Source organism: Molothrus aeneus, chromosome 7 (genome assembly GCF_037042795.1).
Source record: "Molothrus aeneus isolate 106 chromosome 7, BPBGC_Maene_1.0, whole genome shotgun sequence".
In the NCBI taxonomy this organism is placed as follows: domain Eukaryota; kingdom Metazoa; phylum Chordata; class Aves; order Passeriformes; family Icteridae; genus Molothrus; species Molothrus aeneus.
The window spans coordinates 13545919-13573870 of NC_089652.1; the positions used below are offsets into that span (position 1 = coordinate 13545919).

Sequence of the window (27952 nt, forward strand, 5' to 3'; positions counted from 1 at the left end):
ATCATCCTGAGATTGGTTTTTCTTGCCAGATTTTGCCATGATCTATGACAGACTGCTCTCAAAGCATCTCCCTTCACCTGTAAAACAAGAGCTATTTTTCTTCCTTAAATGAAGGAAAGTGCCAGCTACTCAATATCCAAGGACCCCTGTTGGCTTGGGGTTTTACTTGATAACCTGGGCTGGGTTTTGTTCGCACATTTCCTGCCCTCTGGATGGAACTCTGACTGCCAATTTCCAAGGCACTGTCTCAGACTATCTAGTGCACAGATCCAATCTCCTTGCTGAATTACATCTGGGGTGGAACAAAAATGGCAGATAATTCACTTTCTACTACAGTTAACACTCTCCTCCACTTGCTTCCCACGTATGTTATACAGTAGATGTGTTTGCATGTTCTGCTCTATTTTTTCAGCTGTTGCAAGCACATAAGCTATCAATTACACTCTATGCAGAGAGAAGATAGTGATTTGAGGAACGGCTTCCCGTTTATATAACTCCTCACCTCATCACTGCTCAAACATTTAAATGAATGCTTTTGGGCAAGAGGCCTGAAGTAGAGAGATTCCTTAGGTGCTCTCTCCCCTGCCATTTCCCCCCTCATTGAATGGTTAATCAGAGCAGCATAATTTTTTAAAACTAATATTTATTCAAACAGCTGCAGGATCCCATCTGCTCACACAGAACAGAGGACAGAAGCAGCGGAGGCCACAGCAATACCAGGCAGAAGCCAGCAGAAGTTGTGTCAATATCTCTATATCCAGCTTAAGTTATGTTTGGCAGACAAAGATTTTGAGTACAGTAAAGACATTACCATTACCCTAAAGATGTGGTTAAGTTTTTAGCATATGCATGATGGTATTTAATATATTTTCAAAATAAAGCTTGCTGAAAGTCTGACTAATGGCCTATGTGTTATTTAAGACCAACCACACGCCTACAAAGCTCTGCCACTGTGTTTCTGGCATATCCATGACATGCTCAATAGCTCATGCATATTTTTCCAAATAAGCATCCACAAAAGAACAGTATCATTGTGCATCTTATGCTTTGTTTATGCCATATTTGAAAGAACTGTTCCAGTAGAAAATTTTGCACAGGTGCTAAATGACAAAATCAGTGCTAATTTACATAACTATTAAATGCTAGAACAATGCAATCTTTTCCAAGCCTGGAAATGAGGGTAAAGATTCTTAAGAAAGCAGGAATTAATCTTCTCTAACAGGGTAGAATAGGAATTTTAGCTCTATGCTTGCTCTTAAAAAAGTTACTGTTCCATAACCACTAGTGATCTGAATGTTTGCAATCCTTCAACAACCTTGAATCACATTCATTTTTAAGGACTACTTTTATTTCACTTATATCTGTGATAAGATTGGATGGGCTGAAGAACCCATAGAGCAGGAAAAGATGAATTTCTTTTGCTAGGATATCCAAAATCTGGAGAAAAAACTGCTAACATTGGTGGGCAGAATTCTGGGGGAAAACAACAAGTAACCTAATCAGTTTGTCAAATTACTACCAGATTGACCCAGACAGCAAAGAAATCAAAAAGTATGCTTCAACAGTGGTTGCATTTCAGCCTAAACTGACTGCAATCATTAGGAACACATCCACAGATTGCAGTGGTTCTGGACCAGGCTCATACCAGCTTCTAGTAGTAAATTTCTGGCTGTTCTCAAGCTGGATCAACACATCCAAAGCATGACTTTCTAAAGCATCATACTTGAAGAGCAACAAAAAAGCCTTTGGTGAATATGAGCAAAGGCATTTGGACAAAGCCCTCTAAAATCGAGCATTTTCTCCTGATATATTTAAGACTTCTGTGAAGAGAAATTAAATATGTCACCTACTTATGAAATGGAAGCAGTTTGGCTGCCAATTGTCTGAACTGTGTTGAAACAGCTGCTCTAGCAACTGTTTTTACTATTAAATTCTTCAGCAACTCTCTTAATCCCAAATTAGATACCTCTTTCCTTTAATCACCAGTTTATATAAAAGCTCTCTCCTCACAAGGCAGGGTTTCAGCAAGGATAACAAACAAGGGCAGGTCTGCTCAGTGCGCTGCCCTTGTGTTTCTGCACTCCTCACATCTCCCCCGCCCTGCTTCTCATTTCTTGGTGGGTGGCACACGGAGTGCTCACGACTCTGTCCCCTACATGTTTGTAAAAGAACACAGAACTAGATTTGAGGTCTTAGGATTTCACAGCTTGTGATTATTTGCAGCATGCAATTAAGACTGTCCACATACAATCCACTTTCCTACTTCATCATAATCTTTCCTCTTTCCTAAACATGCACATAAGAATACCTGTAACTGACTCCCTTTAAATGGCGTGCTATTAGAAGCTTGAAACTTGCCATTGTGACAACACTGTCATGTAGGGCTGTGATTCTGGTGTGGGGTTTTTCTGGTTGTTCTTTTTTTATTTTCTTTTTCTTTTTTTCTGAGTCTGCCATGCAAAGCAAAGACTGGATGGAGACAAAGGAATTGAGACCTAACATGGAGAACTAAGTGCAGTCTGCCTCTGAGCAAAGGGTGCCACCGCAAAGCTGCCGTTTGCTCACAGGAACATAGCTGAGCAACGACACAGCATACAGGAGGTTCACACACAAAAATGAGAGCTGCAGGAAGCTTGCTCAAAAATTCCTAACCCAACATCCTCAAAAATAATACATATTTACACCTGATACTGTTGGCTTCCTAGATTTTTCCTTTGTTAGGTGTTTTTAAAGCACATTTGCTGACAGCCATCTTTCAGCTACACCTCCGGACGTGTTTATCAAGGGAAAGCCGAAGCCAAGAACTGCAGCAGAGTTGTCTTATTTCACAATGCTCTTTCTCACCTTTGCAGCCTAGAGCCCACACTTTTTGATGAGTTCTGAATTACAACTCAGCATAAGCAGCAACATTTTTATTCCAAATATCCATACCTACAAAGCAGCCAGCTGAGCTTCCCAGTCTGCTGGTCTCCTGAGCCATTTCAATATCCATCTAACAATGCAATGGATGTATTTGCATTTTGGAGCACACATCTTATTCCCCAGGTTTCACTCAGCACATCACTCTGTTGATGCATTCTATGGGATATATGCTTTTGGTTTTTAATTTAATCTTCTTCCTAATTTGCATTCACTTATCTTTTTTCCACAGATCCTTCATCTCAACATAACCATTTTGTACTGACACTTTTTTTCTTTCATTAATATTTTGTTCCCTAACATTTGTTTTGTTCTTTTACTCACTGGAGGCATAGTTAATACAGCTTTCTTTTCTGAGGCAATGTCTCCAAGACTTCATTAAATTTTATAATATTAATTCAAGCCCTTTTGTTCAAATGCAATATTTTCCTCCCTCTCCCATATTTTTAAGCATAATTTGGTGCTCTTAGTTTGAGTGGGAGGTCCTTATGCCTGATTATACACTAAAATTCATACCAGATCCATGTTTTCTGTAAATGTGACACTCGAAAGTATTTTTATTTAGTCGGCATAGTATCTCCTTGCAAAAAGGCTGGCTGCTTAGTTTCAAAATATTAATTGACTTTTAAACTATTCCATATTGCATTAACTGGCTTTTTGCTATGAGGAGTTGACTGACTTATTAAGAAAATTGACAAACCCCATCCCTGTCTGCCTCCTTCTACACTTCCAAAGTATTCTTCTGAGACATCTGGCTTTTAGTGGTTTTTTTTCAAGCTATGTCCCAGTTGTTACAGACATTTTCTTTAGTCAATTTTCTTTAGTTATTCCCATGGAAATTATAGAGGTGGCCTGCCAGCTGCAATCCATGATTTGATGTCACGAACCTTGACCTTTCTGACTTTCTAAAGTATACTTTTTCATTATTTAGACTTAATTTGGCTTGGATGGAGGCATCATGTTCATTTCAAGTGATATTTCTATTTTATTAGAAAGCTGGAGGTATGTTTTACAACTAAATCTCCTTCCTTTTCTATTCACCGCAGAGATTTCTGAAATTGTGATCCTGTTTACAAATTTCTTTCCTCCTTTCAGTCAAGTCTTTAAAGACACATGACTATTTTTTGAAAGGTCTGTAGTACACTGACCCTTTTCCTACCTGCTCTGCCTTTTAATGCCTGAGATTCTCCCTGTAGAAGGTGTACACGGGTTATTTATGAACTCTCCACATTTTTGGACAAATGTATTTTGACATGATATATGAAATAAAATCTTCACACTTCACACATGGCACTGAGGTGATATTAGGTACCATGGCACACCTGAGCAAAGGGATTGAAACTGAGGTGGAACAGAAAAAGTTGCAACAGAGCACTTGCAGCTCTCTGCTGCATGTATGTGTCACAAATCTGCTGTCCTGCTAGTGATTTAGGCTCTGGCCTTGAAGTACAATGATTTCCCTGACACCTCCTAGAGGCCTGGGTAGTTTCTACAGCGACCAGTTATAGTACCTTCCAGAGTTAAGAAATGCTAGTTAGCTAAATCTTAAAACACTTTGAAATTGGATTTAAGCTAATCTTTTAATGAACACCTCAGCTTGGTTCCCAAGCTTGGGCTCTAGCATATAAGAATGATCTCTTTTCTTTGCCTGTATTTCATCCTGGCTGGTTTATTGCAACGTATCTTGGAGGTCCTTGATCAGTATTTCCATTAAAACTGATTCTAAATTCACCTGCCAGCACTTAAAATCCAACTAAAACCATACATATATTTCATTTATAATGAGATCACCACACTGGAAGATACAGACAGACAAGATTTTGCTGCATTTTCAATAAAAGCACAGCTGTCAAGATAAAAATCATATTAAAAATATCCCTGAATTACTGATATCACTTTAGATGATTAAAACAGAAGAGAAAGTTAATAATCAAGTATACTGCAGAATATACTGTTTGAATATTATTTATATTTCACATGACTAGGGTGATGAAGTTAGTTGGGCCAATCATTTTAAGTTCACCCTACTTATTTCCAATCCTGTTTAAGACACCAAATTATTAAGTCTTCTTAGTTTTGAAGTTATGCCAGGGCAATATTAAAAAATATATGATTTATGTCAAAAATTAAAAAGACCATTTACAATTGGTTCTCAAATATTCCTCTTGACCATCTCCTCTTATTTTAATCAGTATAAGAAACAAGGGAGATACAGACTTTATTCAGGCACCTGGAACTACACTGTATTTTCCCATCAACCTGCTTTTCACCCCTTTGGAGGGAAAATCCTGGGCATTACTAAAAATCCTGGGCATTATATTACGCACCAGAGGTTAACATGCTCACCTTGTAGTTGTGTACTGTATGTCCAATAACATGGTTTCACTGACAGACTAAGATGTGGGTGACTCTGGACAGGGTTGATAAATTATTTCACTGCCATTAAAATTTTGGCACCCCTGGCCCCTTCCAAGAGACAGTAACTGCAGATGCTGTTTTTAGCCAGGTGAACAATGCTCCAATTTAAGCAGTATTGCAAGGCAGCAATGGTATTTATTCCCTGCAGTCTGCATCAGCATTGTCACTCTGTGTGCCATACAGGACCATGTTGGGCCAATAAAACCTGGAGGAAATCACAGTTTCAGTAGAGCCATGTAACACAGCCAACTGGTGAGAGAACAGTGAGACACAGAGCAAGTCTGCTTCCAAGGAGTGTCCGAGCACCAAGAAGGTGTCTGGAAGACAGCCTGGCAGAAGAGCAGCTGTGTGATGGGACAGAGCAACACTGTCACTGAGAACCCCTGGGCTACCACATGGCACTTGTCAACAGCAGGACGTGCCTCAGCTGATGGCCAGAACCATGGCTGCACTGCAGGGTCAATGCTGTGACACAAACTGCTGTATGCCAGGCAGGAATGTAAACGAAGTATACAAAATAAGAAAGAGGACAGATTTTCAAGTGATGGAGTAGGTTCAATCAAAGGGGTTCCAAGTGAAAAAAAAAAACAAACCACCAAAAAACCCCCAAAAACCCCACAAAAACAAAACCAACCAACCAACAAACAAACAAACAACAAACCAACTCCCCCCCCCCCCCCAAAAAAAAAAAATCCCCTGTGATTTAAACCAGCAAGCAGGGAATTTTGATTTAAATAATTCATTTTAAACCTTGCTTTTTCATCTGTGGTCCTTGGCTAGTCAATTCCCAGAGGCTGGGAATGCTCTGACAAGTTGATTTACAGCTAATTATAGTCTGCACTAAAACTGTGATTTCTTTTTTGTTAACCAAGAGAATACACTATATACATATTTAAGTAATGTCAGTATATTAATTTCAGATTCTGCTAGACAATGGTGAATGATGAGTCTTATTTAATAGACAATTAACTTTTTCTCGTGATTTGTGTCAAGTCACTTTCTGATGATGCTTTCAGGATTCAATTAAATTACAGAAATCTTGCATTTTGAAATAAACTCAGTAAAATAAAGGCAAGAACATTCAAGTGCAAGAAGCAGCTAATGAAACATGCTAAGTAATCCATTTCTTCTGTTGGAGGAACCTTATCTGTTGAGGACACAGATATTACCAAAACTTTACTTTTGATTTGAAGGGCTCAAAATGTTTTTGCTCAGCTCTAGAGGCTACCTCCTAAATTGACTGCATGGCTACTCTGGCCCCTTGAGTCAATGCTATTTTCTTGCTCTACAGTGTAAGACCTATGTGCTCAATCTATTTAATTTATTGAAAGGGAGGTGAAAACATAACATAAATGATCTCTGCACAGAAATACTCCAAGGAAGGAATTTTACAGGCTTGGCTCTTAAAATCTAGCAGAAAAAATATTTACCATAGTATCTAGAAACTGAAATTGGGTAATGTCAGACTTTGAGGGAAAAAACCAGACATAATCTCTTTAAGCAGTAAAATAATTAACCTCCAAAGAATGTAATGAATTCTCCACAATGTGACATTCTAATTCCAGGTTAGATGCCTCTGTAAAGACATTTACAAAAGTAATGGGATGGATCAAAATTGAAATTTAGTTTGACGCAGAAATGTAGAAAGTCTTGGAGGGCTCAGACAAGGTGACCAAAAATGTGTCCTTTCTGGCATCATACCTAGAAATGGAGAGTGTTCTGCTTTCAGCTACTGCTTTAAGAAGTGTGTTGGAAAATCCAGCTCTACAGAGACAGGGCAACAGAGAGGCATTTGAAAAGATTTTATTCTGTTATCAGAATAAAGGGTGAGGCATAAGAGATGTAAAACTCAATGCCATTCTATCAGAAGCCAACCTATTTCCTGGTTATAATACCTTATAAATGCTTTTCAGCCTATTAGCTTTTGCCACACAATGCTGCTAATACTTCTTCCACCAATCCTCTATTATTTTACCCCACGTGGTCTTGCTGCAATGCATCTTTAACAGTTCTAATTCTCCAAAATATCCAGTCTTTTTGCAAGGCCATCATTTGAAACTTGTTTCTAGCTCAATCTCTCTCTCAACAATGCCATCTCTATTCCACAGCCTTTCTAAGTCAGCACACTTTATCTCAGAGTTTGCATACAAATATACAAGACTATGAGAGCTTTCAGTCATATTTTGAGAATCCTTTACAAATCCATTTCTCACATCATGCAAGTTGCATGGTTAACCTGAAGAGAAGCTTCCAGCATGGGAAAACTACCCATTGCCACTGTATGGCAAGGCTGGCTCCTTAATCCATTTCCAAGCTTCCCAGTTTCAGGATGCATGTTACATTTAAGACAGACTCGTGAGCAAATTAGCAGTTTGCTCAGCAGTCTCGTCCCAGCCACAGCAACACAGCTGAACCCACCTACACAGCCTGAACTCATTTTTCCATGCTAGCAGTTATTTTCTAATGTTCTCACAGCCTTTCTGGCTCCTCCTGTTTTCTTGACATAAATGTGTTCTTCAATAATACGAGAATTCCAGAGAAAGTCTGAACTACTGCTTTTCCATTGGAATCAGCATTTCTTATTGGAAAGATGGCTGAGCTTTCTAATCCCCACTCATCTTGTCAACCAGCTGCCGTCCCAGTGCCTGTCAGTCTGCTTTTGGTCACAGCCAGCTTTTCCACCACCACAGAAAAGAACGTGTCCTTGAACACGAGGCTTCTCCAAACAAGGCTGCCATTAGCAAAACTGTGATTTACATTAAGACAGACTTCCATAAATGCAAGCTCAAAAATAGAACTATGAACAAAGAGAGCAGCTTCAGCTTCATATCTGCTCCATAGCTCCATCAGGAAAATATTCTGAATTACATCAAGAAAGTACGCATTAAAAATAGTTTAAAAGATACAAATGTTTTTCTGGCTCCCACAACCTTGCCCTGCTCTTCTTCCCAAAAGAAGAGGTTAAGATGTGTAAGAATCAAGCCATTCTCCTAAGCAGGAGGATTTAATATTGCTTAATACTACTACTCAGCACTACTTAGCAATAGCCTCAGGGCAACACATAAGTATTGAGTGCAAAGAACTGTATCTCTCTTGCAAAGCCTCCCATTTCTGTCTCTCCCACTTCGCTGCTTTTCTGCAGACAGAACAGCGCAATGCAATGAGAGATGAAGACCTGCCACTCTGCTGCCAGAGCCACTTAGCATTTAATTCAGATGTTTGCCTCTGTAGACATTTCCAAAGTAAGCCTACAGGCTGGAATTATTTTATGTAGAAACTTAACTATGTAGCTCAGCTCACCACTCCTTAGACCAGTCAGACACAAAGCCTTTCTCCAAAGGCTGCTGCCTCCCGTTTCCCCTTTTAATTAAACATGTAACCTTACACAGGAACAGATCCTCCACTCAAAGGAAAAAAGGACATCACTGACTTCAGTGAGACCAGGACAGTAATTTGCTGCTGCACCTACTGAAAAGACAAGCACACTTGACAGCTTTCCTCAAATAGTGTTGATACAGACTTGTATCACTTAATTTGGCCCATAATATCTAGACTTAAATTAAGAGCTTCAGAGAAAAAACAGAAAAAAGAAAAAAAAAAGACAAAGCCACAATGATGTTTCAAAGCTTAGAATTCTTCAAGCCAGCAGCAGGTATGTTCAGATCTGACTTCATGCAGGATGCACGCCTTTGCAAAGGAATGGGACAGTGTCTTAGGGGCATCAAACACTGATAAAGATTTTGCTAGGTGAACATTCCTCCTTCTTGTCTGGTGGGGAGGAAGACCAAAGCTCTCTTACTTAATTTTTCCATGCCCACACACACTGGCATGAGTCCTGGTGGCTTTCAGGTGAGCAGAACAGTTTCACTGTGTTGGTCCCAGCTACTCTTGACACAGCATAGATCCCCTCCTCCCTCCTCATCCCGTGAAACTGGCTGCAGTCCAAGCACTTTCCTCCTTCCTTGTGTGTGCCACACCAGAGCGGCAGGCAAAGGTCATATCCTCCTGGACTCAACGTAATATTGCAACAGGAATTTGTTTCCCAGCATCTACAATCCTCATCTGAAGCCTCTGTAAGTATCTCTTATTAAACTGGGCTTAAATGGCTAAGTATGCAGACAGCTCCATGTGGCATCTGTACCAATGTGGCTCACTGGCCTCACCACACTGAGGACAGCACAAAAGAAAGGGAATAAATCCAAGGGCAGGAAACTGTGAACTAATACTAAAATGCTTGAGAGAAGAAAGCTATTCTTTTGAGGAAATACTACCTCTTCATTTCTTTCTACATATCTGTTTCTTCATTTATTTTCCTTTTTTTTTTTGGTTAATAATGCTGCTCATTACAGTAGTTTTCATAGATCCTCCACCGCCAAGAATTGGTTGGCAAATGGGTGGCTTTTACCTGGATTCCTCTATACTCCTGGGCAGTCAGCCATGAGAACAAAAGAAATCACTCATTTCCATTAGTGGCTGGCAATGAGACTGCATCCCCTTCATCTGGATTTAGACTTTACTGTACAATTTAGTCATTTGTGACTGCCAGGGCTTAATTACTGCAGTAACATGAAACTGCAAAACTTACAAAACTGAAGTATAAAAAGCAGCAGCCGATTGCTGAATTGTAGGCACGCCCAAGGGTGTGTGATATCCCAAAGCTCTGCTCCTGCCAGGGTGGAAACCCTCTGGAGACACAGCTTGGCCTGTGTGCAGCAGTGTAAATGTTTGGGTTGAGAAGCACGAACAGCCCTGCTGAAGTGCAGGTCTTCTCACTCTCCAGCATAATCTCCTTAGGCACAGAGAGAAAGGACACTTTCACAGTGATCTTCAAAAGCTTAGGGAATATTTGGATGACTTTCTCATTGGAGATTTCCCACCAGTTAAATACTCAAAAGTGTTCTAAGAGCTGGAGAGTTGTGTTTCCAGCAAGTTAAATGGAGGTTTGGGGAACAGTACTGTAAAATTCATTATCTTATTCAGATAAATCTACTTTAAAAAAATACCCAAAAAAACCCCCAAAATAAAAACCCCAAAACCAACCAAACCCCACAAAAGCACAGCTTGTAGAGATGAGCAGTATATACACCTAGGGAGCATGCTGAGGATGCAGCAGTTTGGAAAGGAACAGGACAGAAGGGATACAAAGAATGCTTACTACATAAAACAAGGGCATGTCTACAGCTGCACTGTAGTGCTCACTTCTGGTCATTCCCCGTGAAAGGAATACTGGGGAAATCAAAATAATTCTGGCTTATGGAAGTTACTTCACTGGGAAATTTTCAGTTTACAACACCTGAAAAATGGTTAATTTTCTTAAAGGGAAAATTAATAAAAGAAGACATGATATACAAATATAAAAATTGCCGTTGAGAGTTACACTGAGCATCATTTATGAATTTACTTTCTTGTAATCCACAAGGAAGTATTCAACAAAATGGATGTTCAAAATAAATAAAAAAGGAGTGTGTAAAATAGAAGTACGCCTAACTAACACGCAAAAATCACTGGTAGAAGCATGATGGGGAAACGTGTCGGAGGACTGTAAAAAAAGATGGCCATTTACCCAGAAGAGTAAATACCCACCATCAGCCAGGAAATACATGCAAAACACACTGTTGGAAAGCAGGACTCTGTCAGAAAAGCCAGTTACTGCACAGGATGAATCTCCAAGAAAAAATGGCTGACAAATATAATTTGAAGGCAGGAAGTAAACTGCAGACACATCCTTTGGTTTAGAAATCATATACATTAAAAATGCCTACAGACATCCAACAGTGCCTTGTGAGACAGTCTTTATATTCTGGTTAACAAAAGTAAAATATTCTTTGTATTTTCATCTGGAATTGGACACAGCATTACATATTTATCAATCAATCTTTCAGTGTTCACCTTTGAATGTAAATAGACGAGTAGAAAAAGAAGCAGCAAAAAGAAACAATGCACTGATTTCCTAAATGCCAGCACTACTTGACAATAAAAAAATCTCTTCTTGCTTATAGATACCCATTTTTGCTTTTCTTTTACAATTCAGCCTGCCTGTAGGTCCAAGAAGTGGACAGGACCATGTTTCCTAGGACTTGCCCAGCCCTCTAATTCTAAAGGGAGAATATTTTTCTGTTTTTGTTTTCTTCTCCCTGCTTCCTACTGTCTCTTCTAGCATCCTCTCACTCCCCTTTCTGGCTTGATTTGTGTTACACTCTGCTATTAAAACTCCCATAGAAATGGGGCTGAAATCCCTGAAATGCTTCCTTTTTGTTATACCCCACTGGTTTCAGACTAGAATTATTCTTCATTCAGTTGATAAGGATTAAAAATTAAAAAAAGCCCTCAGAGAATTCACTCACATTTCCAGAGCATTCAGTAAAAGCACAGAGATGTTCTCATGGAATAGACTGCAGTCAGACAGCCCTTGTAGCAACAGTGGGACTTCAGTAGCTGTGGCTGCTGTAGTGGAAGCTTTCCACAGAAATGTTCTGTCAATGCCAGCTGGGATTATATCACTACAAACTCAGTCATTTATGCCCTGCTACGACCTGTTATAACTCTTGCAGAGGCAGCTCCCTCAATGTCATGTTATCTAGCTATGGATCATGACTCTTGCTGACATGTTCAATGAGAGACCTGTTTTTTAAAAATTCAAAAGTCCAAATTAATAGTACAGGTATAAAATGGCAGTAAATCAGCAGCAAAAGATGACAAGACAAAAGTGCAGAATAATCTCTCATATTAGAGCCGGACATCAGCTGTGGGCTGCCCTCCCTCCCCATGGCAAGGAGGCTTGGTGCTGTACCTGGGTAAGGATGCATACTGCCTTTCCACCCCTTCGAAGTGAAGATTGTAGGAGCTCCCATCTGGACCTTTTCCAGGCACCTGTGGAGAGGAGAGTAATTAGAAATGAAGATCAATTATGCAGCCCAGCTACTAACAATGCATCTCAAAATGATAAGCAGAGAACACATGATGCTACAACATGCCAAAATCAACAAAAGAAAGGCAGGGGCTCAAAGAAGCTTCAAATCCCATACATAATCTTATCACTGCTAACAAGAAAAGCTTCTGTATCAAAGAAGTGTTTAGAGCAGGTACAATCTTTATCATCTTTCCCTCATCTGCCTACTAGCTGGGATACTCTCTATTCTTTCCTGGCTGGCCTTTCTCCTGGAATCCAGTAACATGAGGACATCATCTAACTAAGCACACCACTTCTGATTACTGTGGCATAACTACCTGAATCAAAGCTAACATCTTAGTACCAAGTCTGCTTTTTTTCCCCTCCACTAGCTTGTTTTGCTTAAGCATAAAATATGATACAAACAGGTTTTCTTTCATTCTTAACATGAATCCAGAAACTTTCCCTAATGCCCCTGCAAAGCTAAGTATCCAGCTGGGAGTTAAGTGCATTTATGATGCTCTGGTGCCATTTCAAAAGTGCAGCGTTAGTGCACTCAGTCAAAATGCCAGCGCTACTTGGTTTGTGTTCAAGATGGCAACGGGCATTGGCTGGGGAGCACAATTCTATCAGGAAGGCTCCAACCGGGTACAAACGGTGAACTTCAATGCTTTTAGCACACAGGAGCTCTCCCAATTTCACTCAATGCCTGCTGATGGCCCAAAGTGTTAAGAGCCTTGTTAAAATGGAGCTATTAGTCTTTTCTTCCATAAATGGAGGAGGCTCTGACTGCCTTCAGTGTTTCCTACATTAGTATGTATTCCTATTCCGGTGCTGCTAGAATCAGCAGTTTTATAAAGCAATATACTAAGAGGCCATTTAAAATCCCCTTCCCCTTTTACAGATTAATAGCAGAAAGGAAGATTTAATGCCTTTTCAAACATTTTTAACAATTCATTAAAAAGAAAGTAATAAATCACACCAAGCTTTTGGCAAATGCCTGATTAGAAGAAAGAGAAAACAAAAATTAACATGTTTTTTGCATTCTGCAGGTTAAAGTACATTTCTGTCAGTCCTGTAATTTATGCACAATACACCATTTTCACTGAACAAATGTATAAACCACTGCAATGAGAAAAGTTGTGCATTCAGGTGTATTAAGTGTTACCTACCTTTACAAAGCATTTCTGTGTACATTACGTAAACCAAGTCCTATACAAAGAGAGGAAGTATCATTTGCAGCTGCTAGGCAGGCTTAGAAATTATTCCAGACAAATTTTGTTATGCACCTTGGCACTCATCAAACATGCAAGATACTTGTAAATGAAAAAACTTATTAAGTACAGGCCTCTTGCAAGCTTCCTTTATCTCATTCAAAACAGAAAGGCACCCTCACAGAACTGTTGGCTACAAGAAAGAACCACCTCTGATTTGAAATGACCCATGCTTTAGCAGTGCCTGACTTTGGATGAGCAAAAAACAACAATAATTGCCCTACATTTCAAGAAGAGGGCAGTAGGCTAAAGAGATCATTCATTCATTTTTTTTCCACGAGAAAAAGTAACATGCAGAGAGACTTTACACTACTAATTTCATCAGGTTCATAATTTCCCTTAAGTTCCCAGGTACACTGGTAAGAGAAGACCCTCCAGATTTCTCCTGTTTTATGAAGAAGAATGAGGGGAAAAGAAACAAATGTATAATCTGGTCTCTCACCATAAAAACATGCAGTTTTTGATGGTCTACCTGTACAGCTGTAGATAGGTTATTAATTATGTGCATGAGTCTGGTAGTGGTGTGAGTTTCCTGCACTCTCACACCTAAAGGGAGTAACAGCAGCCAGGCAACATGAAAAAACACAAACACTCAGAATTGTGCCAGCATCAAGCAGTAATCCCAAAACTTATACCAACCACCAAAAGTAAAAAATATTTACATCACAAGGCCTTTTTTCAGCCTGAAAACACCCTTTTTTTGATGATTTCCTGCAGACCAAATAGAAGGCAATAGCCCCTGCCAGGTCTGTTTGTATATATGATTTGAGAGACAGTTACCATAGAAACACCCTGGTGGCGGATACACAATTTTGCTAATTTGGATCCATCGAGCGGCTGAGTCTCCACACCCTATATAAAACCCCCAATGCACTGGAAAAGCATGCTCTGGCTCTGCACAGCTAATTAAAGGCTCAGCCATTTCTTCTGATTTTCCTTCTCCATCTGTCCATGCGACAGTAAAAGCGTATCATCACTCAGCCTGGAGTGCCAAAATGGTGCCTGGAATAAAATACTACCCTGATGAAAAGAGAAATTGTGAAAATAGAAACACCTCCTCAGTAGAAGTTATTTATGTTTCAGAAAGTCAAAGCAAAGGGTTCCTTTGCTGCCTTCTACAACAATCTAAGCTAAAAATCGGTGTGAAATGTACTAATTAGTAAGATCAAAATATTCCAACTTCTCCTCCTTTCCTAAACAGGACATATGCAGCTGGCCCTCAGACCAGGTGTGAAAGTTTTAACACACAGTTAATAATCACAATATATTTAGGTGAAGAAACAGTTATCTTAATAAAACAGGATTAAAACCTGGAAGTGCTGTCAAAGCCAAATGGGTGGTGACCACAAGGTGACCAGCAAGGGAGCTGACAGAAGGTGCAGTGCTCAGCCGAGTCCCTACTGGAAGAGCTTAGGAGACCAACATCCCAATCAATAGAGAACACAGCAGCAGGTGAAATACACATTTCACAAATGTATGGTAAGGCATAACAGAAAAAATGATCCAGAATATGCTCCTGTATTTTTAGGGTTTAAATAAACAACATCAACTTAAATAAGTGGCATCATTATGAACAGTTCATCTCTTAAGAGCGGCCTCAACTAACAAGCAAAACATGAATATGCAAAAATAATGGGCAGAGATAAACACAGAAACATCCATCATCCTATCAGCGCAATTAAAAGAGCAGCACGCTTAAATCGAGGAAAGAAAACACTATCTTCATCAAAAAACAACAGCAAACAATTCCTGAAATGTAACTGTTGCAAAGTATTGGTATGGCCAAGGCCCTTGTGGAATGTAAAACAAATAAATACAAATATGAATCAAACCAACTAACATCTGGTTAGCAGGAGACAGTAAAGTCCTTGGCAGGTGGAAGAAAGGCAAGGCCTTGGAGAGCTGAATGGGAGAGCAGAACTTCTGCACCAGCAGGTTGTTCTCCTAATTGCCCCTTTGGGAATCCCAGTCACAGCAGTGGCCACACTCAGAGACAAGATACCAGAAAAACTGGCAAGACACTTGTAACTCAATGCCTTCATGGTCAGGATTTTCTGTGCGACAGAGAGGTGTTTTTTACACGAGGCTAGTTAATGTTTCTGTTGTTTAAGCCTCTCTTTTTAGAAACAATAATTTTCACTAGCTAACAAGATTTCTGTGATTTTGCGTTATTATAACACTCTTCAGAAAATATCCTGTAACACCTCTTCATCCTTAATTAAACCCCTGCCTGTTCCCAGCAGAAGAACCAGGCTGGTAGAAGTGTAGACTGAAGGATAGCATAGATCAAGCCAGAAACAAATATCTTAGAGCATTCAAAAACCTGCAAATAAATTTTAAGCTATAAATAGAGTATACCTGTGAGCAGGTGTCTTGAGTAAGTCTGGAATTTGCCTACAGGAGAATTCTGGGGTTGCAGAATAACAATTCTTTAAGGGAAGAGAAAGCTGTACAGAAAAGTGCATGTGACTGTTTTTTCCCTGGGAGATCCTGCATTTCATTCCCTCTCACCTGTCTTACACTGCCTTCCTCTTGGAGCATTTGCTAAAGGCTACAATTCTAGCTGCTAGCAGAAAAGCCTCCCTTGCCCCTTCCTTATGGGTCAAAGTGTTAGGGGCTGGATAGATGCTCTGGTACCAAAAATAACAACTATAGCAATCTTTTTTGAAGTTTAAGCTTCATGAAACCAGAATTGACTTTTTTTTTTTGTGCATCCACACACAGCTCAAGGTGAGAGCTACCACACTGCAAATAGAAATCAGCAACAACTCCTTACCCCTCCCAGCAGAATTCAGCAGGACAGTGTGTTTTAGCCTGGGGCTCTACTTCTTCTCACGGATTCCCACCTGACTCCCTGCTCAGTGTCCATCCTGAGTGAAGCCAGCACAGTGAAAACCCAAGACCATGGATACTGCTTATAAGGAAAATAAATGATGCAGAGACATTTTTAGGTTGGCTGTCTCATACAGTTGCAGTTGCTGTTCCCTTTCCTGCAGGTATTTAGACTTGCATATAGAAAACTTCATCATCATTGCAGAGGTCAGTTGGTTAAAAAAAAATCTTTCAAAACTTCTTAACCAGCTACTCCTCTGCTCAGAGTCAAAAAGTTTCCTACTGTTAAAAAAGAAAAATATACAGTGGGTGTTGTATTCAGGAGTATTAATTCTTCATATGCTGAGCATCACTATCCTTTTACTTTTCAGCCCTTTTTTTCCTGACTTCTGAACAATAAGCCTCCTCCAAACATTTCAATTATCATTAAAACCAGAAAGAAAATTTGGACAGTGTTCCACCCACTAAGTAAGTAGCAATAATATAACTTCCTCAAGGCTGATGGCATTTTAGCTACATGTTTGTGAATCCAGGGCAAAACACTGCTGACTCCACTTGAGCCACAAGTGACTTATTTAAAATGATGGGATATCAGAAAAAGCTTATGAAAATAGGAGTCCTGGGACTCCTAGCTTTTTCACTTATTCACTCTGTATGCTCAGAAAAGTCACTTGAGCTTGCGCACTGTGGTTTTCTACCCATAAAAATGGCAGGATACTACCACTGTATTTTATACGACTGACATGCACTATAAGACAGGAGACACCCCAGGAAGGCTGCAGATTGAAGCTTCTGCTCTGCCATCAATCCAAGTGCTTTGAAAATGCCACCCACTTCTGCTTTTTGCCTGTGTATAAACATGACACACAGAACTGCTGCATTGCTTAGTGCATTTTTCAATAGTCTTGTGATCATCTGCTAAAGGACTTGATTCAGATGCTGTTTTGACCTCTGTTCTCAAAGCTCTTCTTTTGTCTGTGAGCGTTTCTAATCACATGGGTTGAGATTCAGCATGCCAAAAAGAGCCGTGGTATAACGGAATTTGCCCTTTAACCCTCAGGTCTCCCCTCTGCTGAGACACAGTTGGTTTTTGTTTTCAATTAAGTGAAAACTGAAGAAAAATGGAGAGGTAAAAGTGGATTTATTCCCCACCCTGGTCTCAATGTTTCATACACAGGTGAAGCATCAAAATTAACCCACTTATTTTTTGCATTTCAACTGTTCCTGGTTCTGGGGACTGCAAGTGAAATTTAAGAGCACAATTTGACTTGCTAACACTTTCTTTAGCTGCTGAAACAGAGGCAGGTGATGTAAGGCAGTGAACTGGATGGTCCATGTGAAATGGAGGAAATTGATCAATGGGGTCTTCTTAATTCCTCACTGCTGTGAAATCCTCATTACCCCACCCTTGGAGAGCTCCAGCATTTCTATAGAAAGCAAAGTTTCTTCCATCCAGGTTTTTTTTTTTTTTTTTTTGTTTTGCATCAAAAGGTAAAGATTAAAAATTCTACCACTGTCTACAATTCAAAAGAATTTTCCCGATGTTTTCCATACATACACAAAGAGGGATATATTTTGCTTTCCTAGTTTTGCAATGAAAGTTGAAACAGTGATTTTGCGTTATTATAACACTCATCATTTCTCCCTCTAATTTAGATGGTTTTTAATAAAGCTCCATTGATTCCTCTGAAAGAAATCCCTCCTGGCAAAAGCAGAACACACACGCTGATTGCTAAATATGCAGCAATTATCATATTCAGCGGCGCACTTTAATATCTTATTTATAGATGTATCTATCTATAATTTGCTTTAATTAAGTTGCATTGATTTTAATGGCAGAAGTAGTCCTCGAAGAGGAGTCTAATGTTCTATGAGCCCATTGGTACTGCTCTACCATTGTTTGGATATAAGACAGCACCTTTAATATTTCTTTTTGATATTCTTAGTTGTGCTTTTCCTCTTGGCTGCAATGGCAAGCCAAGATGATGTTCCACAGGAGCTCTTAAAAGCACCTCTACCAATGAAGAGAAAGAGCACTTTCAACTTCTCTGTTACAAAGTTGTTTGTTACAAACAAACTTATTCCCAAGAATAAGGAAGGAAGCAGTATCTTCCCAGCAGATCCTGAGACACCTTGTTTTTCTGTTCCTGCTCCATTTTACAGATATCTCAGGACTACAATTGTCAGAGCTTCTCAAATCATGGTCCAATGTCCTCAAGTTTGCTTTGGGTAGTGTGGCAAATGAACTTTTTTATATTTGTGTCAACAGAAAACACAGGTTAAATAATTTGGAAAGGTGAATCAATGGATGGCTCTAGATGCCTGTTCATGGCCCAATTACCAAGTCATGACCTTGCAGTCTCCCAAAGTTCTGCTTTTTGGGCTCAGTCCCAGGGAATGCTGTGCTTTCTTTTTTTAAGCACACACTCACTTTAACCATTTTACACTAATCTGGTTTTGAGATTATTCGAAAGAACACTTGATAGTATTAGAACCATGACAAAGTTGGTCAAAAAGCACCTTGAAGAACAAAAGCAAGTTGTTGCTCACTAGGAGAGTCACACAGAGTTGGTTTCTGCTGGGTGCCACCACATACCCTGGCCATGATTCAGAAAAGCATGCTTAATACTGAGGGGAGTTTTGTTTTAACTTCAACAGCATCTGATTCCTCTTGGAGGCATTCCTAAAGCTAACATATACCTGCATCTCTCAGTGCCTCCATCTCCTTCTTGAGCAAAAATACACAGGTAAAACATTTATCTCTCTGTATCCTGAACATGTCTTCACACATTTGAATACAGCATTCCAGTGATGATTTTTGCATCTTCATCTCTTAAGTAAATCTGTAAGATATTACTGGTTCATATCAACTGAGACTCTATGTCAGAGACTTGCAAGGGAGCTTTATAACATTACTTATGCAGACCTTAATATATCATTCCCTGTTAGTATTTTTTTTCAAATGAAAAGTAAGTGTTGGCTTTTTAAATCACTGCCTTTTGGAATATATCAGCACTAATTTTATAAGAATTGTTCATGTTAAAATGCAAGGGCATGATCTCAAAGAAAAAGCACCGAAGTAGCTATGCAAGGACATTTTCAGTTTCTGGTCATCATTTTTCATTCACTGATTATCGCTTAAGTGTTGATTAATAGTTATGTTCATGCTGCTAGAATGCATTTCCCTTGGATGAGAAAAACACCCTTGTCCAAAGGAAAAAAGAGATAGTAATCAAACCAACCTTCCTCTTCCCTATAAGAAACACAGACACACACTCCAGAGTCACTGATGATCTTGGTTTTGCTGTTGAATAGGTTTGAAGATTTTCACTTAGAAAATCAGCTGTATGCAATCAGAACACTACTTGGTTGGTCCGATTGCAAGGCAATTAAATGCTCCCCTTCTGCCTGTCTCTCTCTACAGATACATACATATACATACACATGCTCACACACAAATGTACATACTCAGAGTCACTTGTCCCTCTCCCTATGCAATGAACACCAGGAACACTGAAAACAGCAGTGTTCCATGATGAAATTAAGCAGAGCTGATTATCTCAGGATTTACTTTTCCTCCTCAGTAATGCCCTACCTCTTGTTCAAGGAGGTGAAACTAATGGTTTAGATTTAGAGGGAGCAGAAAATTCTCTATAAAGGCAATAGACTGAGGGAAATACAAACACAGATGGGAACTTTAAAAGGGAAACAGGCTGTTCCCATAACAGTTTAAAAACATGGCAATTGCCTTAGTTTTGTAGAAAACAAGCTCTCAGCATTTGCTGTATCTTGCAACACTAAAGAGAGAGAAAACAGCAAAGATGGAGGTGAAGCCAGAACTGCAAAGTGTTTTTACACAGTCCCACAAAGAAAATACTGTGCTTTCTGAACCCTCACTCCACGATCCCCCAGTTCCTGGTGCTGGAGAACTACGGTTTCCTTTGACCAAGCAAAATGAGATAATTTCCTGGCCTGTGTCCGTCTCTGTGGGTGGCTTCCTTTTCCATTAGTTGTATAATATGTTATGGTTAATTCTATCTCTTAATTGTCTTTAATGAGCACCAGATTTGCGACACCCTCACTTGCAAACCTATTCTCAAATTAGAGACAAACAGAAGTTTCCCTTGAGTTGAGAGAGAAACTTAAAAGCAGCAAAACAAAACTCCAAAAAACCCACAGCATCCATCAGCATTGATTCTTTCCTACTAGAAGGAGGCATTTCAATTGCTCTTACCCTGAACCAGGCCAAAGTAATTAATCTCTTCCCAGCCACTAAAGAGAGTAACTTAACCTGTCACGGAGATACACTTGTGATGCAATATACAGCGTACTAATCCATTTGTGTGGATACATTTCTAAAGCAGATCTCCTTCAGTTGTTCTACAATACTGTGTGTAATTCCTCTCCCTCCATGAAACCAGTCCTCTGCTTTACCCTGTTTGAAACTAAGCTGCTTCTTGTTCCTCCCAGTCTTGCATTCTTTGCTTCTCTTCTCACTGTAATTAGTTTACAAGACTACTTATCCAGATGATTACTGTTTTTAAATGACAGTCATCTTTTCTTTTACTCCAGTTCATTGTTGTGTATCATTTTGTCTTGCTATCTGAATATCCAGTTCTCTAAAGCATTTTCTCATTATGTTATCTCCTGATATAAGGCATTTTGAAATACTTCATGAGGGACATTGTATGAAGTGAATTGAATTGAATTTTCTCTCAAAGTCAGGCTTTCAGCATCTTTCTCTAGCTAAGTCAGCAGAGTTCTTGGCACCAATGCCAGGGTGTAATGGCCATGCTTTGCAGCTCAGCTATGAGCTTGTGCTCTTTTTAGGGAAAATGAAATGACAGTGTCAGTACCTGGAAAGCAAACAGAGGACAGATCAATATTTCCATTTAAGATGAGGATGGCAAAATGAAAATGTTTGGTGTATTTTTGAGTGTTTTAACACACACATTGAGATAACACCATTTTGCTGTGTCTACCTACATCTGGTGTTGGTGCTGAATGTGTACGCAGGGGGTATATGCATGTGTATGTCAGAGAAGAAAAGTGGGAGGGGAGGGGGAAATAGCAGGGCATGGAACTAAATTGCAGAGCAAGTAGTGGAAATAGACAGTGAAAAGCTTCCTGCAGGCAGGCGGCTTCACAGGGGAGAGCAAGCCTTTCATTGTCTATAAAATCATGCCTTGCTGGAGGGTCCTCAAGAGTAGAAGGGGTAGCACCTAGAGGCACTAAATCTCTCACTGTTGTATTATTGCATTCTATGCACTTAGCTACTGTACAAACCAGCACACTGCTTCAAGAAAAAAAAAGGAGGAAGAAGGGGGAAAATGACCAGAGGGAAGAAGAGGAAGACGGCAGTAAAATTGGAAAACAACCCCCTGCCACAGCTCTCCCCAAGAATACTTCACATCAAAGAAAAGCTGCAGAGTAAATCCTCACGGAGTTAAAAGTTAACTTCAACTCCTTCCATTGTGATTTGACACCACTATGGAACAGTACTCCTAGAATCTGAATGGTTAGTCTGTAGCACAGGGTATTAAATCCACCTTAATCCTGTTAAACACAGATGCCAATAAAGAGAGGCACTCTCTCAATGGCATCATGACAAAAGCTCTCCACACGGCAAATTCAATATGGTTAACAAAAAAAAAAAAAAAAAAAAGAAACACCAACCAAAAAATCCACAAAGAAACGCCCCAAAAACAACAACCAAAAACCAACAAACCCAAAACCCCTCCCCAAACCTGGATTAATACTGAGCAAACAACATCAGCATAAGCAGGCTTAGAGACAGGAATTGCTTTCCATATGCTATGGCATCAGGTTCCTCCGGATCTTCAGATACCAGTCTGTAAATGTTACAGACATTGTTTCTCCTGCTTGCAACTGCTGTTAGGTGGTGACCTTCTTTGCTTGCTGATACCAATTTAGCAGTTGGTACAGTTTTTCTGTGATTTGGTACTGTCTGTTGTTTGCTGGTACCAGATGGATACCAGATGGGTAACTGTGGGCAATGGTTCCTCTGTGTTCCAATCCCAAAAATCACTGCCTATAGGGTCAGTCTTGTCAGTTGACTCCAAAGTGGCACTTCAAAGCAGCATTCTGAAAAACCTCAACATCTGTTCCTTACTCCTAATGACCTTAAAAAAATGTTGCAGACATACTTTCCTTTAGCCAGGAGTTACTGTGCATCTGCAGGAAAAATACAACCTTACAGATGCTCAGAGCCATCAAACTCACTCTCGCTAATGGAAGCTCCAGGAGCCTCCACCTCAACTCTGAAAGTCAGCACCGAATGTGAAGTATAGTCAATATATTTTTTTCCATGGTAGCTCCAAAATGTAGGAGTTCAGAAATATTTCAAGGCATTTTCCAGAGAAGTACTTTCAGCAGTGAAGTGAAAGAACAAGAAAAAATAAAAAAGTGGCTTTGAAAGGCAGCAGGGATACCTGAGGGCTAAGTTTAAAGCATGGAGGGAAAGCAAGAAAAGATAAAGTGATGGAAGAGAGCTGTTAACTATTAATTTCTGATTGGTCTTTCAAAACGTTGACCTAGTTGTCAAAGAATAGACAGGAGCTGAAAGGTCAGTTAATGGTGTTGAATATTGCCAATTGCAGTTTCCTCCTGTGTTATTCCATACAACTGCTTTTGTTTCTAAGAACAGAAAAAAGTTCATTTAGGACAGTACGCAAGTATTTTGGTAAATTCTCTACATGTGCTAGAGCAGAATGCTGTCTGCAGAAAAATATAGCTGACATCAAAGCATGTTCCCCACCCCCTGTCTTGCTTCATGGAGAAGTTATGATAAACAGGTTATGTGTTCCCTAAGGTTACCATGGAAACTCATTCTTTTCAGGCCATCATTTGCAAAGGTAAAATTTGCATTAAAATGTGATGGAATTTGATTTTGTGCATGTGTGTGTGAAACTCAAGTGGGGTCATGCTACCACACAGTATAGCTGTTATTTCAAACCCAGGAGCATACGCTTAAGAGAGAGATCTATTAATCCGTGTAAACACCTCAGTGACCAAATTACAGTTTAATTGCTAACTTGACAAATATCTTCCTAGCAAATTAAGAGAAATACATTAAAAATTAGCTTCAAACACAAATGTAAATGTTCATACTGATCCACTGGTGGGTATCACTAGATAGCATTTTGCTAAACTCCGCTATAATCACTGCACAGGAAAGAGTGAATTTAGATTGTCAGAATGACTTTGATGATGGCAGACCAGAGATGGAAGGCACAGGCAATTACTTCAAATTATAAATTTTTATCTTATCTTGAAGAAGTTATCATCAAATTATGACCTATAGAATATAATTTAATATAACCATGCTTACTGCATTACCAGCAACTCTTGAATCCAAGTGACTTCCTTCCTTTTGAGTCACACAGTAACTTCAAACTTTCACTCAAGGTATCTGCTACTCTGACTTTTCTTGGAAGAGCTGATGGTGGAAAGCATAACCTGATCCAGGCTTCCCTAGGATCCAGGCTCCTTAAGAGATCCTGACATTGTTTGTTGTCACATGCAGCACTGGCATTCCTAACATAGAAGGGCATTATTTGCAATCATAATGTTGACAATCATTATTCCAGCCTAGCAAGAGAATGGATGAATAGACTAATCTAGAAAGATCTTATAATTGGTGACCAGACTGCATTGTAGAGGAGATACCTGCTGCTCAGTTGTATGCATTCACAATTTACATGCTAATTTTGATATAGCAAGACAACAATGTAGCCAGAGCACTGGCACACCTTTCTTTATGAAATCTATGCTACTCTGGGTTATTCGCATATCATCTGTCCTGAGCAGCAGGACACCCTTGGAGGCAGCAGGGTCAGAACTCTTATTTCTACTTGCAAGGCAGACATTCCACTATCACCTGGATTACAGCAGACTCAATAACTCCTATCATACAGGATTATGACACATGTTCAGATGGAATGACGCTACTTAATATTGGGCAACATGACATTTAACACAACAGTCAGGCCATCTGATGAGGAAAAAGCAGCAAAAACACATGCAGGAGTATGTGCTCTGCTTGCTTTCTTAGTGTTTAGCATCAAAAACACTTGTTTAACATAAAAAACTCCTTGGTTAGTGTCTCAAAAACACACCAAGAAAATCAAATCAAAATCAGCCCTTCAGATTAGGCTGCATGGTGCCATTCTGCATTGGGAAATTTCTGCTTGCAAATTCAATTTACTGAACCACACAAGAACATTAAAGAAGTTTTAAAAAACCAAGCAAAAACACTAAAGAAGTTTTAAAAAAGAAGTTTTAAAAAACTAAATGCAAACAAAGATTAAATCGATTACTACTTTTGCAGAAATTCTCAAACTCAGCACATCTCATAGGAGGAATATGTTCCAGTCAGATTCTGTACGGAGCAAGAAAGAAGATTCTAGTGCTCCCTTTTATAGTGTTTTTTAAGAGCCAGACTTAGAGCTGAACATTGAAGAGAGCTGGCCATGAGCAGAACAGTCAAAGTTATGTTCAGCACCAGCCTTACAGGGTAAATGCAGTTTCTTTTTTTCCATATTTTGTACTTTATTTTAATGCAGTCTTGATATTAGATTAGCATCTGCACTACAGATCTTAGACTGGGAACTAATAAAGTTATCCACCCAATCTCTCTATGTCTGAGTCACTGACTTTCTTTTTCATTTTAAATAATTATAGCAATGTCGCCTGTTAAGAAAAATAGGGCCTTTATATATTCACAGATAATTGCAATACCCAACACCAGTGATACATTCTAATTACTTTTCACACCTTGGCTGTGAAAAACTCCTGAACTTTTTAGTGTTTTTCTAACTGCAAGACAACAATGTAGCCAGAGCACTGACACCCTGACTGCTGAAGCTGCACCTAGCAGTTCTGCTAATGCATTTTGCAGTGAGGAACTTCAACAAAACTCAAGAAGACCAAAGGCCTCCACCTCAGATCTTGCACTGCAGGAATGAGAAGCACTGCACAGTAATACAACAGAGGAACTCAATCCAGAAATCAAAAGTAATGAAAAGTCCATTATTTCAGTTGGCTTCTGTCACATAAATATAACAAATACAAGATCTGGGCTCTCTAACAGCCTCAATGACATAGTTGTATTACTTGACCCAGCTTCTTTCAAGATCAACCCTTGACCCCCAAGTTCTGCACACACTGGGCAATCATTGCTGTTTGCCTCACTGAGGTCATTCTGCTTTCCCTGATGTTAAATGAACAAATTTTGCAGTCCTTTCTCCAAACCACTCTCTGGTTTAGTAGGATATTATCCCTAGCAGGTAGAGCTGGACAGTGACTGGCATCTTCAGAAAAGGGGGTGCTCTCTGGGACAACAGTGGCCAGACAACTCTTTGGATCATAGGTATGTTTTAGGGAGGAGATTTCTTTTTAATCTGCAACACTGAACATGAATATGACCCAGGGAAATTAAGTAGTAAGAATTGAAAAAGAAGTCAACCATGACAGCATCTATTTGACAAATGCACCGGATACCTGGTAGTAAAGGCCAAAGCTTGTGCCTGAAGGGGATCGGGTTTGAGGCCTGATTTCAGGCCTGATCCAATAAATAGCTAAGTGCATGCTTAGCATCAGACATGAATTTCAGTGGCATAACAGATTTGTCTTGTGATTAAAAAATGAGTGCTGTAACTGGGGCCCCCTTCCAGAAGTTGAAGCAGGCCTGTTACTAATGGCCTGAGGAAGAGGAGGTCAGTTTAAAAGGAAGCCAACTTTCCCCCCTCCCCTGCAGCCCGACCCAGGAGCAGCTGTATTTGATTCTATTGGTGTATGGGGCACTGAGCTGCTGGGGGCTGGGACCACGCTGTCACAGAGCAGGATCACTGAGGCTAAGTAAGGGAAGGAAAGCTCAGGGTGCAAAGTACTGGCTTTGGCAGCCCCATGTGATAAGAGTCAGTGTTAAAATCTCAGTCCTCTTGCAGCCTTCCCATGTGATGCTGGCCTGAGATTTGGCAGAGTGTGCACATATGCTCAGGGAAAGTGGCCACACAGCCCCCTGTCTACAGAGTGACAAACAAGGAGACAGAAACTTGCTGAAGCCTATACTGGCAGGAGCTTGCCAAAACCGAAGCAAACTGCAAAGACCCAGCTACTACTGAGAACTGCAGTCAAGGCAGATTACAGCTAGCTCCAAAAAGGCTATTTGTGCCTACTTTTCCTTCCCCAAATAAAAAAAAGCCAACAGATAAAAGCTGCAGAGCTGTGGGCTATATGCTCAAACACAGTAACTGTTCAGCATACTAAACTGCATGGATTACCTGCTCAGAGACTCCTCTCATCAATATAATTATCAGTTAGAGATTTGTTTCTTGCCTCCCTTAACATACTGGCAAATTAGGCAAAATGTATACAATGGAAAACCTCTAGGGCCCTTCATATCATATCAAGTTGATCTGTGGCAGCTGTCAGGATCTCTGCAATGCCCCACTCTAATGCTCCATTTGGGCAATATCAGAAGAACCTGTCCTAACTGCAAGGGACATGATTGCTGGCACATTTGGAATCTCTCAGTACTGTGAGCCTGCAAAGACAGCCACAGCCTGGCAGCACCGCATGTTTTTGTCTGATTTCTTTCAGCAACTCGTATGAAATAAGAGAAATGCTTAGTGTTTCTCTTCCTCAGAATCACCCCCCTGCACTGAAAAACAACAAAACCCAGCTGTATGCAGAAGCACCTTGTGGAATAGATGGCATGATGAATTTCTGGAATTCACATAATTCACAGGGTATAAACAGCACCAATGAGCTTTGATAAGATGACATATGGTACCAGAACTGTTTCCCCTGGTAAATGAGAGCATGTAGAAAGTGTATGCCTGAAGACATGAGCATTTCAGAGTCCCCTCTGGTTCAGATAATCTGTGCCAAATCTAACCTTTCTATAAGTAGGAATGATTCCAAACAAGTTATGGAAGTCACTCTTTATTACTAGTATTAATGGAATTGAATTTGGCTCTCCTTGCATGTGCCATTTGGAAGAGTTTATTTTTCACATGAGGTTTGGCGGGGATTTCTCCCAAATAATTTCCCCCCAAAACTACCCCCAAAAGCTGGCCTGTAAATTTCAAAATCACTCTCCTTAGCTAGAACAGCTCTGTGTAATACATCCCAATCTGAAGGCTTCATTAAGCAGAGATAATTTGGAACCATAAAAAGTTCTTGATCAGTAAGTTAATCATATATTCTAATAAAATGTTTTGAGTACTCTCTTAAATTAGTATTCTAACAACAAATACTTCCAATCTGTATTTTTCAAAGCAGCTATACTTTAAATAAGTTATTTTATTTTTCTTCTTTTCTTTTTATTTAATGTTTTCTACTAATAGTCTGTGGACTCAGAAAGTCTGCAATTTGCATCAGTTTCTGCTATATGGTTTCACATAAAATTGTCAGCTTCTCCCATTGCGCTAGAAGACAGGAATGTTACTATTCTAGAAGTTGGAATTCTGGTTTCTAACCATAGTCCAACACAAACGTTTGTGTGTTTTAGGAACCTAACTTATTTGAAATGCAACATCCTGAACATGGAATTAATTGATCATGAAAAGTACAAACAGCTCCTTATTCATGCTGA

General features: G+C 39.7%; 1 protein-coding gene across 2 annotated transcripts in view; it reads right to left on the reverse strand.

Annotated features, from left to right (window-relative positions):
- Positions 1 to 27952, reverse strand: part of PARD3B (par-3 family cell polarity regulator beta) — a 394093-nt gene that overhangs the window by 19100 nt on the left and 347041 nt on the right. For both annotated transcript variants that reach the window (XM_066553233.1, XM_066553232.1), the window contains one exon: positions 12128 to 12207. In XM_066553233.1, coding sequence (XP_066409330.1) covers positions 12128 to 12207 — 80 coding nt within the window. The remainder of the gene's footprint in view (positions 1 to 12127; positions 12208 to 27952) is intronic.